Source organism: Solanum dulcamara, chromosome 7 (genome assembly GCF_947179165.1).
Source record: "Solanum dulcamara chromosome 7, daSolDulc1.2, whole genome shotgun sequence".
NCBI lineage: Eukaryota > Viridiplantae > Streptophyta > Magnoliopsida > Solanales > Solanaceae > Solanum > Solanum dulcamara.
This window is the reverse complement of record NC_077243.1, coordinates 33,714,707-33,725,201: the sequence shown is the minus strand read 5'-3', so window position 1 is coordinate 33,725,201 and position 10,495 is coordinate 33,714,707. Positions and strand designations below refer to the sequence as shown.

The following is a 10,495-nucleotide window of genomic DNA, read 5'->3' as shown; positions in this document are numbered from 1 at the left end:
ACCAAGCTTTTTTCGAGCTCAACTATGTAATGACCCATTCCGTTCATGGTGGATAGACCAATGGTGAAAGAATTGGGTTAGAAAATATTTTGGATAGTGACTTGAAAATTCGAGGGTAGACCAAACTTGGATGAAATCTAAGTCAGGTGAGGTCTAGGACATTCTGAAAATGACTTGGGGTTGAATTTTAAGTATGAAATGGTTTTTCTAAAATCCAAGATATTAAGGATTATATAGGGCTTTACGAAATTTAATTCGGGTGAGTAGAACTCTCAAAAATTAACGTGGCATGAAAAGGATGGTTGTGAACATCAAGAATTGGAGGTGTGTTGTAAAATAAAGCCTTTTCGGGGAATTTTTGAGTTGTAGCACCGTCCAATCTGCTATAGCGGATGAGCGCTGTTATAACGGGATGCACTTGAGCAGGTGCTATAGCGGGATTTTGGGTGCTATAGCATGGTAGGGACTTTTGTTAGAGTTTTGGTACTATGATTTTCAGATTCTAAGTTGTGGTCTTGTGCAAATGATTTTTATTAATGATTGAGCCTATGAGAATTCAAGTCTTTATTATTTAAAGTTGTTTTATTCATATTTCGCTTATGTTAGTTTCTAAAGTTGATGTTGATGAGTTAAGTTTTAGTTATAAGTTGGTTCTCCCATCGGAGAATTAGGGTGGACGCCACTCTTGACGGGTTAGGGTTCTGACAAACTAGGAAGTCGGTATTTCTCATAAAGTCAGTATTTCCCTCGATATTCTGAGGTCGGTTTTCCCTTTTTTTTTTAGTAGTGGAGAGATAACTCCCCATTCTGAGAAGATATCAATTTAGATTTCAGAAATTGATTACAATAGCAAATGTTTTCGTGTTACAAAACTTGTGTAGATCACGAGTGAAGAGGAACTTTCCCTTCCAATTATGTATAACTCATGACAATACACAGGCCTTGGCCTAATTGACCTTCATGTACAAATCATACAATATCAGATGATATATTAAAATTGAAAAGATGGGAAAAGGGGGAAAACAGATAGAAAGAGAGAAATTCTGAGCCCTGGTGCACTAAAGCTCAATAAACTCAAATTAAATTACATCAACAACATGATAGGACTGATCAGAATCGTAACTAGACAGTTGCTCATCTGACTTACGGCCACAGTTGTTCTTAATGGCCGTAAGCCCATCTGGAAAAACATCAGCACCAAGCCAATTTTCCACTGTGAATAACTGCTGGTTGCATCGTTTGTGCTCTGCTGTAGAAGTAACTTCTACGTAATTACAGTACCATCCAGGGTGTTGGCCTGTACCATCAGAAGTCAAGTTCATTTTGCAGATTGGCCCATTCAAACATGGACCACGACCAGTAAACATATCCAAATTTTCCCTTTCAAAGTAATCATAACCTTCGCCCATAAGCCCACCCCACGCCTGTAGGTTCTTGATTCTAAGTCCATAGCCATCGGCATCGTAAAGACTTAAGGTAATTTTTGAGTCAGTTCCAGACGCAATGAATTGCCCAGTCCGAACGTAAACTGAGTATACACAATTTAATTCCTGCATTAATTTCCCATCAATTCAACAATTCCCCAAAAATGTAATAATATAGTATAGTAAGTAATAATTTTGGATTTAGAACATATATATATATATATATATATATATATATATATATATATATATAAGGTTAGAATTAGACGCAATGAATGTAGCATTATTTAGTACTCTAGATCTGTCAATATTGTAGAAGTTGACTTACAGAGCTAGAAATAGAAGATACGGAGATGAAGAAGAGGATGATCATGAGATGGAACCACAATTGGTTAACTTGTGCTACTCCCATTCTTCGAAAAAATGTGAGGAAAAAGGCAACAGCTTTTGAGATAGATAGAAGTGATATAGTATGATGGTTTATTTATAGATTGTATTAAAGTTCATTAAGGATGACATTATTATATTGAGAGTTGTAGTGGTAAAATACATTGAATAAAGTCCTAGTGGAGGAATAAACTTAAGGAAAACACTATTGACTACTATATTGTAAAGTGAGGCCAAGCATATATCAAATCTGCCAAGAAGCCGCCATGAAAGAGAAATATGCACACCATTACGAAATAAAACCAAAACAGATACTATACTATTAAAAGATACTATATTAGTTAGAGGGGATGAACTTGACAACTTGGTGATTGCAATGAAAAACTTTGACCTTTATATATAGCGAAGAAAGTCTTCAAATACATCATCATTCACACTACTTTGTCATTCATGCCGTTACTTAATTCTTTTCCTTAAAAGATAAGTTTCAATGGTATCAAACGTACAAGTTTATGAACTTTAAACATTTTATTGTAACTTGTTCTTTGACAATTTGTTAAAGTTTTTAAATGGTCATGTTGATGTAATATATCACAGGTATAAAATTACAATTGAAAAATAAAATGAGAAAAATAATAAAAAAATTATTCAAGTTGAGGCACGAATATTTCGCTTTCTTTACGGAGATTCAAGTTGCATCATAATCTGACACCAATCCAGCAGTATAAATCTTGACTTGTCCCCTCTAGGATACCACAGCCCAACAATATCGTACAACTCAAACAACTACGAATTAGCTAAATTGTCAAAAGCTTCACCAAAGAACACATTCTTTCAACATATAATTACTCTCTAATTTGTGTAGTAAATTAGTTAAAGACTTATAATATTTTTCTTTGTCTCAACTCTCTCTTTCACTACACTAACCTCAATATAAGCATAATATAATACTTCTTATCTTTCTTCACTTTATATTTTTCTTGTTCACAAAATAAAATAAGACCATCATTGTTTATAGGTGAGGAATTATTTCTTGCAGTGAATATGAAGTTATGAGGTATTAATGTGGGTAAATGAATGGAGGAATTATGCCTTGAAAGTTACATGAATTACAAGATATAATAAGGTAAATAATGAGTAAAATAAAAATTTGATGGTTATAGGAGTTGTAAGGAAATAAAGACCCCTTTATAGCTAACAATAATTGGCATTATGTGGTCACCAACGTCGATGACAAATGCAGCACAATGCAACATTAAAATATACTTAGAATGAACCAATTTACTAAAAATAATATATGCTATCTTAAAAGCATGAACTCCTAAATTTAAAAGTTAAATTACTAAAATGTTCTTCTCAAATTTAAAACTTAATAAGCTTATTTGTTATTTAAAAAAAGAAGAAAAAATCTAAACGTAAAGAAACTCCAACCGACGTGTACACAAATGTATTGCAACATCTTGTTAATCCAATCGACGTGTACACAAATGTATTGCAACTTCCTGTTTCTAATAGAAACACCGCTGCACTTCCTTCTTACCATTTACAATGTATTTCAATAACCAAATCTTTTCAAACGTGCAATGTATTCTCCACCCATTAACGTAGAAAAAAAGTCATTGAGGGGCTCTTAAAACTTATTTACCATCTTTGTCCGAAATTGTGATAACAACATAAATATTTTGGTCTGTGTTTATATTTCTTTATGTATAAATTATTTTTTGTCTTTTTATTTCTCCCCTTTCTAATTGGTACTTAAATTAATGCTTATAACTTACATATGCTAATAAATATTGTTTTTCTGTTGTAGAGGAGATATATGCTACGTCTCAGTATTGGAAGGAAACAGGTTAAGCACTATATATAAGGTATATTTTTTCCCATCATTTAAGAATTACAACGGGAAAGATAGATAAACCAATACTAATAGTTACATTACTGCAAGTGTAAGATGCATGTTAATCTATATAAATTATTGTAAATGTAAATTATACTCTATTTCAATCAAGAATTTCATCATAATAGGAAGTGCATAAGATATTATTTTATTGATATTAATATTTTCAACCTAATCGTCTCAGGTTCAGTCAAAATTATAATTAGAATATAATTACCAAAATAATGGTTACATAAAACAAGATACAAAAGCAATCATCTGAATGGGTGAAAAAAGTATTAATAATTAAAAAAAATCATTAAAATGATGCAAAACAAGCCTAATTTTATATTTACCCTTCACATAAACTTGTACAATTCGTTTATGTAAAATATTTACAAATACTTTATATTTATAATATTAATAATGACTCAATATACACGTGCAACACACATGAAGAAAAACTAATAATATTAAAATGCTCAAAATCCCCAATAAATCGTATTGGCGGCACTATCATTAAAAACAATTATATTTGAGACCCAAAAAATTTAAAACTAATATTTGATTCGATTTGGTTATTTTGGTTTTAAGAGTTGTTTTGACATCCCTAATCCACACTACAACTAATTTATTAGCTTTGATGTGTGTTCTTTGTCAGCGGATTGATATTTATCCAACTTGCCTTTTATTAAAAATATAATTAAATAAGTAAAAATATATTTCTTTTAAAAATTTGAGATGGTCTTCCATATGGGATTAGAGCAAATTGAGGTGTTGAATTTAAACGATTCATTATTAAAAATATTTCTGACCCATTAAAAAGAATAAAGACTACATATATGAGAGGATATACTGAAAATATAATTGAAAAAATAAAATTAAAGTATAATATTTTTAACAGTGTAAACGATTAATTAGATGATTTAATCACACACTCCAACATCTTTTAATACTCTGATATCTTCTTCCTTCTTTGTAAATTACATATGTAAGAATGTTTGATGAATTAAAGGAAATAAGAAAAAACTTCTATTACATAAAAGAAAGAGAATATATGAAGTATCAAAAGTTTTCTTACTATTAACAATTAAATAAGTTATGATAATACTCCATGTTCTTGTATTTATTCTCTTCCCATAAATGGATGAACTCTTATATAAAGTGACTCCGACAAACCAGATTAATTAAGATAGAGTAAATTCAAATAGAGATAATAACGGTAAATAATTTACAAATGTTGAAATGTGATAGAATATAATAGTTCTGGACTAAGCCGAGAGGCAAGTGTAAATATTACATATTCAAAATTTAAAGTTGAATTCTAACTTGTAAATTTCATTGCTTTGAATTCATTATCTTTTTAAGTAATGAATTCATATTTACTATTTATTACTTATAATTTTTTGAAAAATTTTATATTAAAAAGAATTATGTTCTGCATCAAAAATATTGTGTATTTAGCAGTACACCAACCCAACATCCCGAAATCATGTAGACAGCTTGCAGGCTGGTCGAGGTAGCCGCCATGAGTCATATTTTTCTTAATTTATTTTCATCCAACTTGCAGTTCGAGCTAAAAGCCGCCATGAGTGATATTTTTTAGTTTATTCATCCACTTCAAATATAACGAGTATAATATATCGTCCCCTCTTAACTTTGATCCATTATTTATATAAACAAACTACTTATCGTACTTTCACTGCCATTATCTCCACATCATAGTTTCCTTTGTCGTCTCACTTAATTTCTAGTTCTAGAGCACGAAAACCTGCCATGGGAGTAGCTCAAGTTAACCAATTCTGGTTCCATCTCATGATCATCCTTTTCTCCATCTCAATTTCTTCTATTTCTGGAGCTGTAAGTCACCCTTCTCTATTTATAAATACACTCTTTCTAATTCTGACCTCATGTATATAAGCAGTGACGGATCCACGATTTTATGTTTATGGGTGCTCATTTACATAATATAGAGTAGCTACAAATCACATAGTCTATGTACGCAATTATTTAAACACGGTAGTTTTAAAAGGTTAATGAAAAAACTAATATTTACCATTACAAAAAAAAAATCACTTCTTGAAAATAAAATGAACTAGTTTGAAGGATTTTTTAGCCAATGACAAGATTTTTTTAAAAAAATAAAAAACAAGAGAGTGATTGGACAATGATTTTTTTCTCTCTTTCTTTGTCACAAGATATTACGTAATGAAAATTATAAAGTAAATTTTAATTAAATAAAGAAAGTGAAAAAGAAAAGGAGACTAAAAGAAAGAATAAACTGTACTGGAGAATATGATTTAAAATGTTTGACACAGTAGTATCGAACCGTGCACCTCCCACTACAAAAGCATCTTTATTATAACATCCAAAACAACACGCACCCATCAAGTTTTTGTCAATGGGTGCTTTTGGTTCAATATATCCGTTTTCTGAGATATTTATATATAAATATATATAGCTTATGTCGGAGTCAACAGGTGCTCGAGCACCCATTAGCTTGTACGTGGGTCTGCCCCTGTATATAAGTAACACGCTAATTCTAAATTATATATTTGTTTTGTCCCAACTTATATGATGAAATTTGACTGAGTATGAAATTTAAGAAAGAGGAAATTTTTTGCAATGTTCCAAAGCTTTCCTTAAAAATAATACATCTTTATGGCCTTTTGTTCATATCGATAAAATGTTTGACAGTATCATTAAATATTTATCAAATAAGAAATGTATCATTCTTTTTTTTAGATCGAGAAAGTGTGTATATATATATATATGTCACTGTTTAGTTTATATTTTTCACTTGCTGATTTAGTAGGACATTGATGAATGCAGGAAACAAATTGTATATACGCAGCTTATGTCCGGACTGGCTCATTCGTGGAGGATGCAACAGACTCAAAAATTACCTTAACTCTGTATGATGCGAGTGGGCATGGAATTAGAATCAACAACCTAGTGGCTTGGGGTGGGCTTATGGGCAATGGTTACAACTACTTTGAAAGGGATAACATGGATATGTTCAGTGGGAAGGGCCCGTGTTTGAATGGGCCTATCTGCAAGATGGTGTTAACTTCAGATGGTACAGGACGAAATCATGAATGGTACTGTAACTACGTGGAAGTCACCTCAACAGGAGACCACAAACAATGTAGCCAACAACTGTTCAATGTGGATCAATGGCTTAGCACCAATCGTTCACCATATCAGCTCTCGGCCACCAGGAACAACTGTAGGCGTATGTCCGATGACCAACAGCCCCTTTACCTTTCTGAATCAAATCATGTTGTTGATGTGTAATTTGATGGCCCAGAATTCCTTCTCTTTTTTCTTTTCTTTTTTTTTTAATTTTGCGTAATCTGATCATTTGTGAAGGCCATTCTGGACAAGGCATGATTTGCTGTAATTGAAATGGAAAATTCTTCATGTTTTAAACTCGTGATCTTTTGAAGAATTGTGACATGAAAACATTTCCTATTTGCAAGGTAATAAAAAACAATTGATAACAACCTGAACCTACTTAGAATGAAATACCCTTCATTTTGTGATACAAGCAGGATTTCAATAAAGATCCCAAAAAAAGAATTGACATCAAAATTATAATTTTATTTATGTCTCTTTCCCAAAGAGAAAATATTCCTATGTCTTTTTCTCCTAAAAAAAGGGAAGTTAGCTTTGTCCATATGACAAGCTCCTTTAATTTATCCCTCCTTAGAAATATTGTTAACACTAGTTAAACGAGTTTTTTCTTTACAACATATTCCCCAATTAGCCAATATGTCAGCAACCAAGTTACCCTCTCTTAAACATCCAGCTTGGACAGACTGTTTTGCGTGTCTTTAATAATTTCTCATAGTCTCTAACGTGGACTGTGAACCTTCATAATCCATTCAGTCAACATCATAGAATCACTTTCTACTTCTATATTAGTGAAATACACCATTCGATCCCAGTTTTAAGTTTAATTGCTTCAGTCATGTTAGTAGACATAACAAAAGCACCTATCATTTCTCCATGTTCATTTCTGATTATACTTCCGGCCCCACTAGAACCTGGACAACCTTTTAGAACACTCATCAGTATTAGTTAAGCTTTATGTAACTAGTCTTACAGGGGATCCATTTGACAGATTCATAGTAGACAGCACCCATAAGCTTCTGAAACAATTCCCAACACATGAAAGGAAGAATTATAGGAATCTTTTTGTGATCTACCATATTAAGATACCTTTGAAAGATGATCCTCTTATGCTTCATTGGAATGTTGTCAAATCTGTGTTTGCATCTTACCTTCCAGATATTCCAAAGTATGAGGTTGGGCATGGCCTAGACTCAAAGGTTATGAATTGAATTTTTAATTTACCATTGCTCATCCGCCAATTCACAATGTGTTGTTTCATATTATTGGTAAAATGTATTCCAAACATATGATTGAAATAGTTCCACACCTTATTACTTATCATACTTTCATAAAACAAACGATCCCTTCCCGAACCTTGCGCATAGCGAGAGATTTAGTGCATCGGGCTTCCCTTTACTTCCATAAAACAAACGATATTGATCTTCTTGATGGTGAGTTGAGAAACATGAACACACAGAATGGAGATTAATCCCAAAACTTTTCATATTCATATTCATATCCAAGTCATTTTGTTGATGAAAGTAGAAGTGTGATGCTCCCTAATACTGTTCCAAGCAGATTTACAAGTGAATTTTCCATCTGTAGTGGGAATCCAAACAGGTTGGTCCAATAGAATGGAAGATTTAATAGTAATTTCATTGATATGAATAACAGTTCTAACAGTACCTTTCTAAGCATGATCATATTCAATTTTCCATATTTAATGTAATCATGTACCTTGCCTTTAATGGAGGTTCAGACATTTTCATAGTTGGCTAATCTCTCAATTCTTGTCCAATCGTTTCACCAAAAGCTTGAGTTACCATTGTTGATTTCCATTGAATAAGATGATAAATCCAGTCCCTTATCTTCATCATCCTTCTCCAATTGTGGGACTTCATGTAACGCCATTTACTGGCTACTGGATGCACTCTCCTTGAATATTTACTTGTCAGAAAATCAGACCATAAGGATATTTTAGTTCTGAATTGCCAATATAGCACCTAAACTGTCAATACTTCATGCAATGAACTAATTCCAATTCCTCCTCCTGATGTTAGTCTGCTTAGTTTACTCTAGGACTCCCAGCGGTGCTTGTTTTTTCCTTCAATAAAAAGTTAGCAAATATGTTTTCCATTTGCTGCATGACTATCTTGGGAGGTTGACAGATCGATAGTAGGTATACTGGTATAGTTGACAACACATATTTGATGAGAATAATCTATCTTTTATTAGACAATATTTCAGTGCCAAGCTCCTAATTTGTTGAGTATTTTGGTGGTTGAATCTGTAAGTAATGAAATCTCTTCCTTCCATGAAATAGTGGACATCCCAGGTAATTTATAGGAAGTTCTTTCCTCTATACCTACAAAATATTAGAAACAAAATTAACTCTATTGATTGATATATTGTCACTCGTGATAAAATAACTTTTCTCCTTGTTAATGAGTTTTCCAGAATTCTTTTCATAATTCTTTAAACATTTCATGACCAGCTTCAGAGTTTGTGATTCCCCTTTACAGAAAATGATTAAGCCATCAACATATGATAAGTGATTAACCTTAGGATCATTTGGTTGCACATAGATACCAACGAACCTAGGATATTTATAAAGATTATTTAGTGAGTTATAAAGGACTTCAACATAATAAAGAGAGATGGTGAGCTGGGGTCACCCTGCTTAAGCCCTCTCTGTGTTTGAAAATAGCCATGCCTTCTTTCATTTATAATCACTGTATACCACATATAAGAGAGCATGTTCTAAATGTTATGAAAATGAATTCCATTTTCCTCATAACTGTGCAAATGAAATTTTAGGATATCCCGCCATAAGCTTTATTCATGTCTATCTTGAAGACAACACTTACTCCTTTAATATTCATCTTCATACCATGAATAATTTTATATGCAAGAGGTAAATTATCATCAATATCCCTTCTGTTCACATATCCACTTTTATTGGTGGATATTATTCTAGGAAGAATCTGGGTAAGCCTATCATTCATAACTTTGGATACTATCCTTTGAGTAACATTGTTGAAATTGATGGGGTTTGAATTTATAAAAGTTCTGAGGAGCCTCCATTTTTTGAAGTAGGAGTAGACAGGTGCTAGTATAAAATCTAGGTTCACTACAACAAATGTGATATATAGCTACAATTATTAGTTACGAATCACATAAAATTCGTCACTAATAGTTTATTTTTAGTGACAAAAATTACATTTTGTGCTTAAATACACGAGACACGTATTTTTAATAACGAAACATAAAAATTTGTAGCAAAGTTTTGTCCACTATAGTTTTTCACCAAAAAAATGATTTTGGCGCCATTTATTGTGCATCATTAGCCACGATTTGAAGTTATCAGTGACACATTATTTTGTCATGAATGATGTTTCCAATTAGCGACAAACCATTTTTTGTCCCTAATTTGATTAAATTTTGGATACAAAAACTTTTGTCGCAAAATCTATATTGATACATTACTGGCAAATCATTTTTTGTCCTAAAACTAGTTAAGTATTGTATAGGAAAAACTTTTGTCACAAAAAATATATCGATACATTAGTGACAAATCATTTTTTTCCCTAAAATTAGATGAATTTTGGATGCAAAGTTTTTTGTCACAAAACATATAGTGATACATTAGTGAGAAGCCATTTTTTGTCCTAAAATTAGTTAAATTTTGGAT

General features: G+C 31.9%; 2 protein-coding genes across 2 annotated transcripts; one reads left to right on the top strand and one right to left on the bottom strand.

Annotated features, from left to right (window-relative positions):
• Positions 1-889: 889 nt before the first annotated feature.
• Positions 890-1,911, bottom strand: LOC129894946 (PLAT domain-containing protein 3-like). Its single transcript, XM_055970542.1, has 2 exons — positions 1,753-1,911; positions 890-1,550 (listed from the first exon to the last, which is right to left on the bottom strand). The coding sequence occupies exons 1-2, from the start codon at positions 1,834-1,836 to the stop codon at positions 1,080-1,082; spliced, it is 555 nt and encodes a 184-aa protein (XP_055826517.1). The 5' UTR covers positions 1,837-1,911; the 3' UTR covers positions 890-1,079.
• Positions 1,912-5,354: 3,443 nt separating this feature from the next.
• Positions 5,355-7,166, top strand: LOC129895216 (PLAT domain-containing protein 3-like). Its single transcript, XM_055970898.1, has 2 exons — positions 5,355-5,547; positions 6,520-7,166. Exons 1-2 carry the CDS (start codon positions 5,464-5,466, stop codon positions 6,982-6,984), a joined length of 549 nt encoding a protein of 182 aa, XP_055826873.1. The 5' UTR covers positions 5,355-5,463; the 3' UTR covers positions 6,985-7,166.
• Positions 7,167-10,495: the final 3,329 nt, after the last annotated feature.

Bases quoted from the DNA above. Each gene is read 5' to 3' on its own strand.
- LOC129894946 (XM_055970542.1), bottom strand. From the start codon at position 1,836: ATGGGAGTAGCACAAGTTAACCAATTGTGGTTCCATCTCATGATCATC. The intron at 1,551-1,752 runs GTAAGTCAACTT...AAATTAATGCAG, and splicing joins TATCTTCTATTTCTAGCTCT to GAATTAAATTGTGTATACTC.
- LOC129895216 (XM_055970898.1), top strand. From the start codon at position 5,464: ATGGGAGTAGCTCAAGTTAACCAATTCTGGTTCCATCTCATGATCATC. The intron at 5,548-6,519 runs GTAAGTCACCCT...TGATGAATGCAG, and splicing joins TTTCTTCTATTTCTGGAGCT to GAAACAAATTGTATATACGC.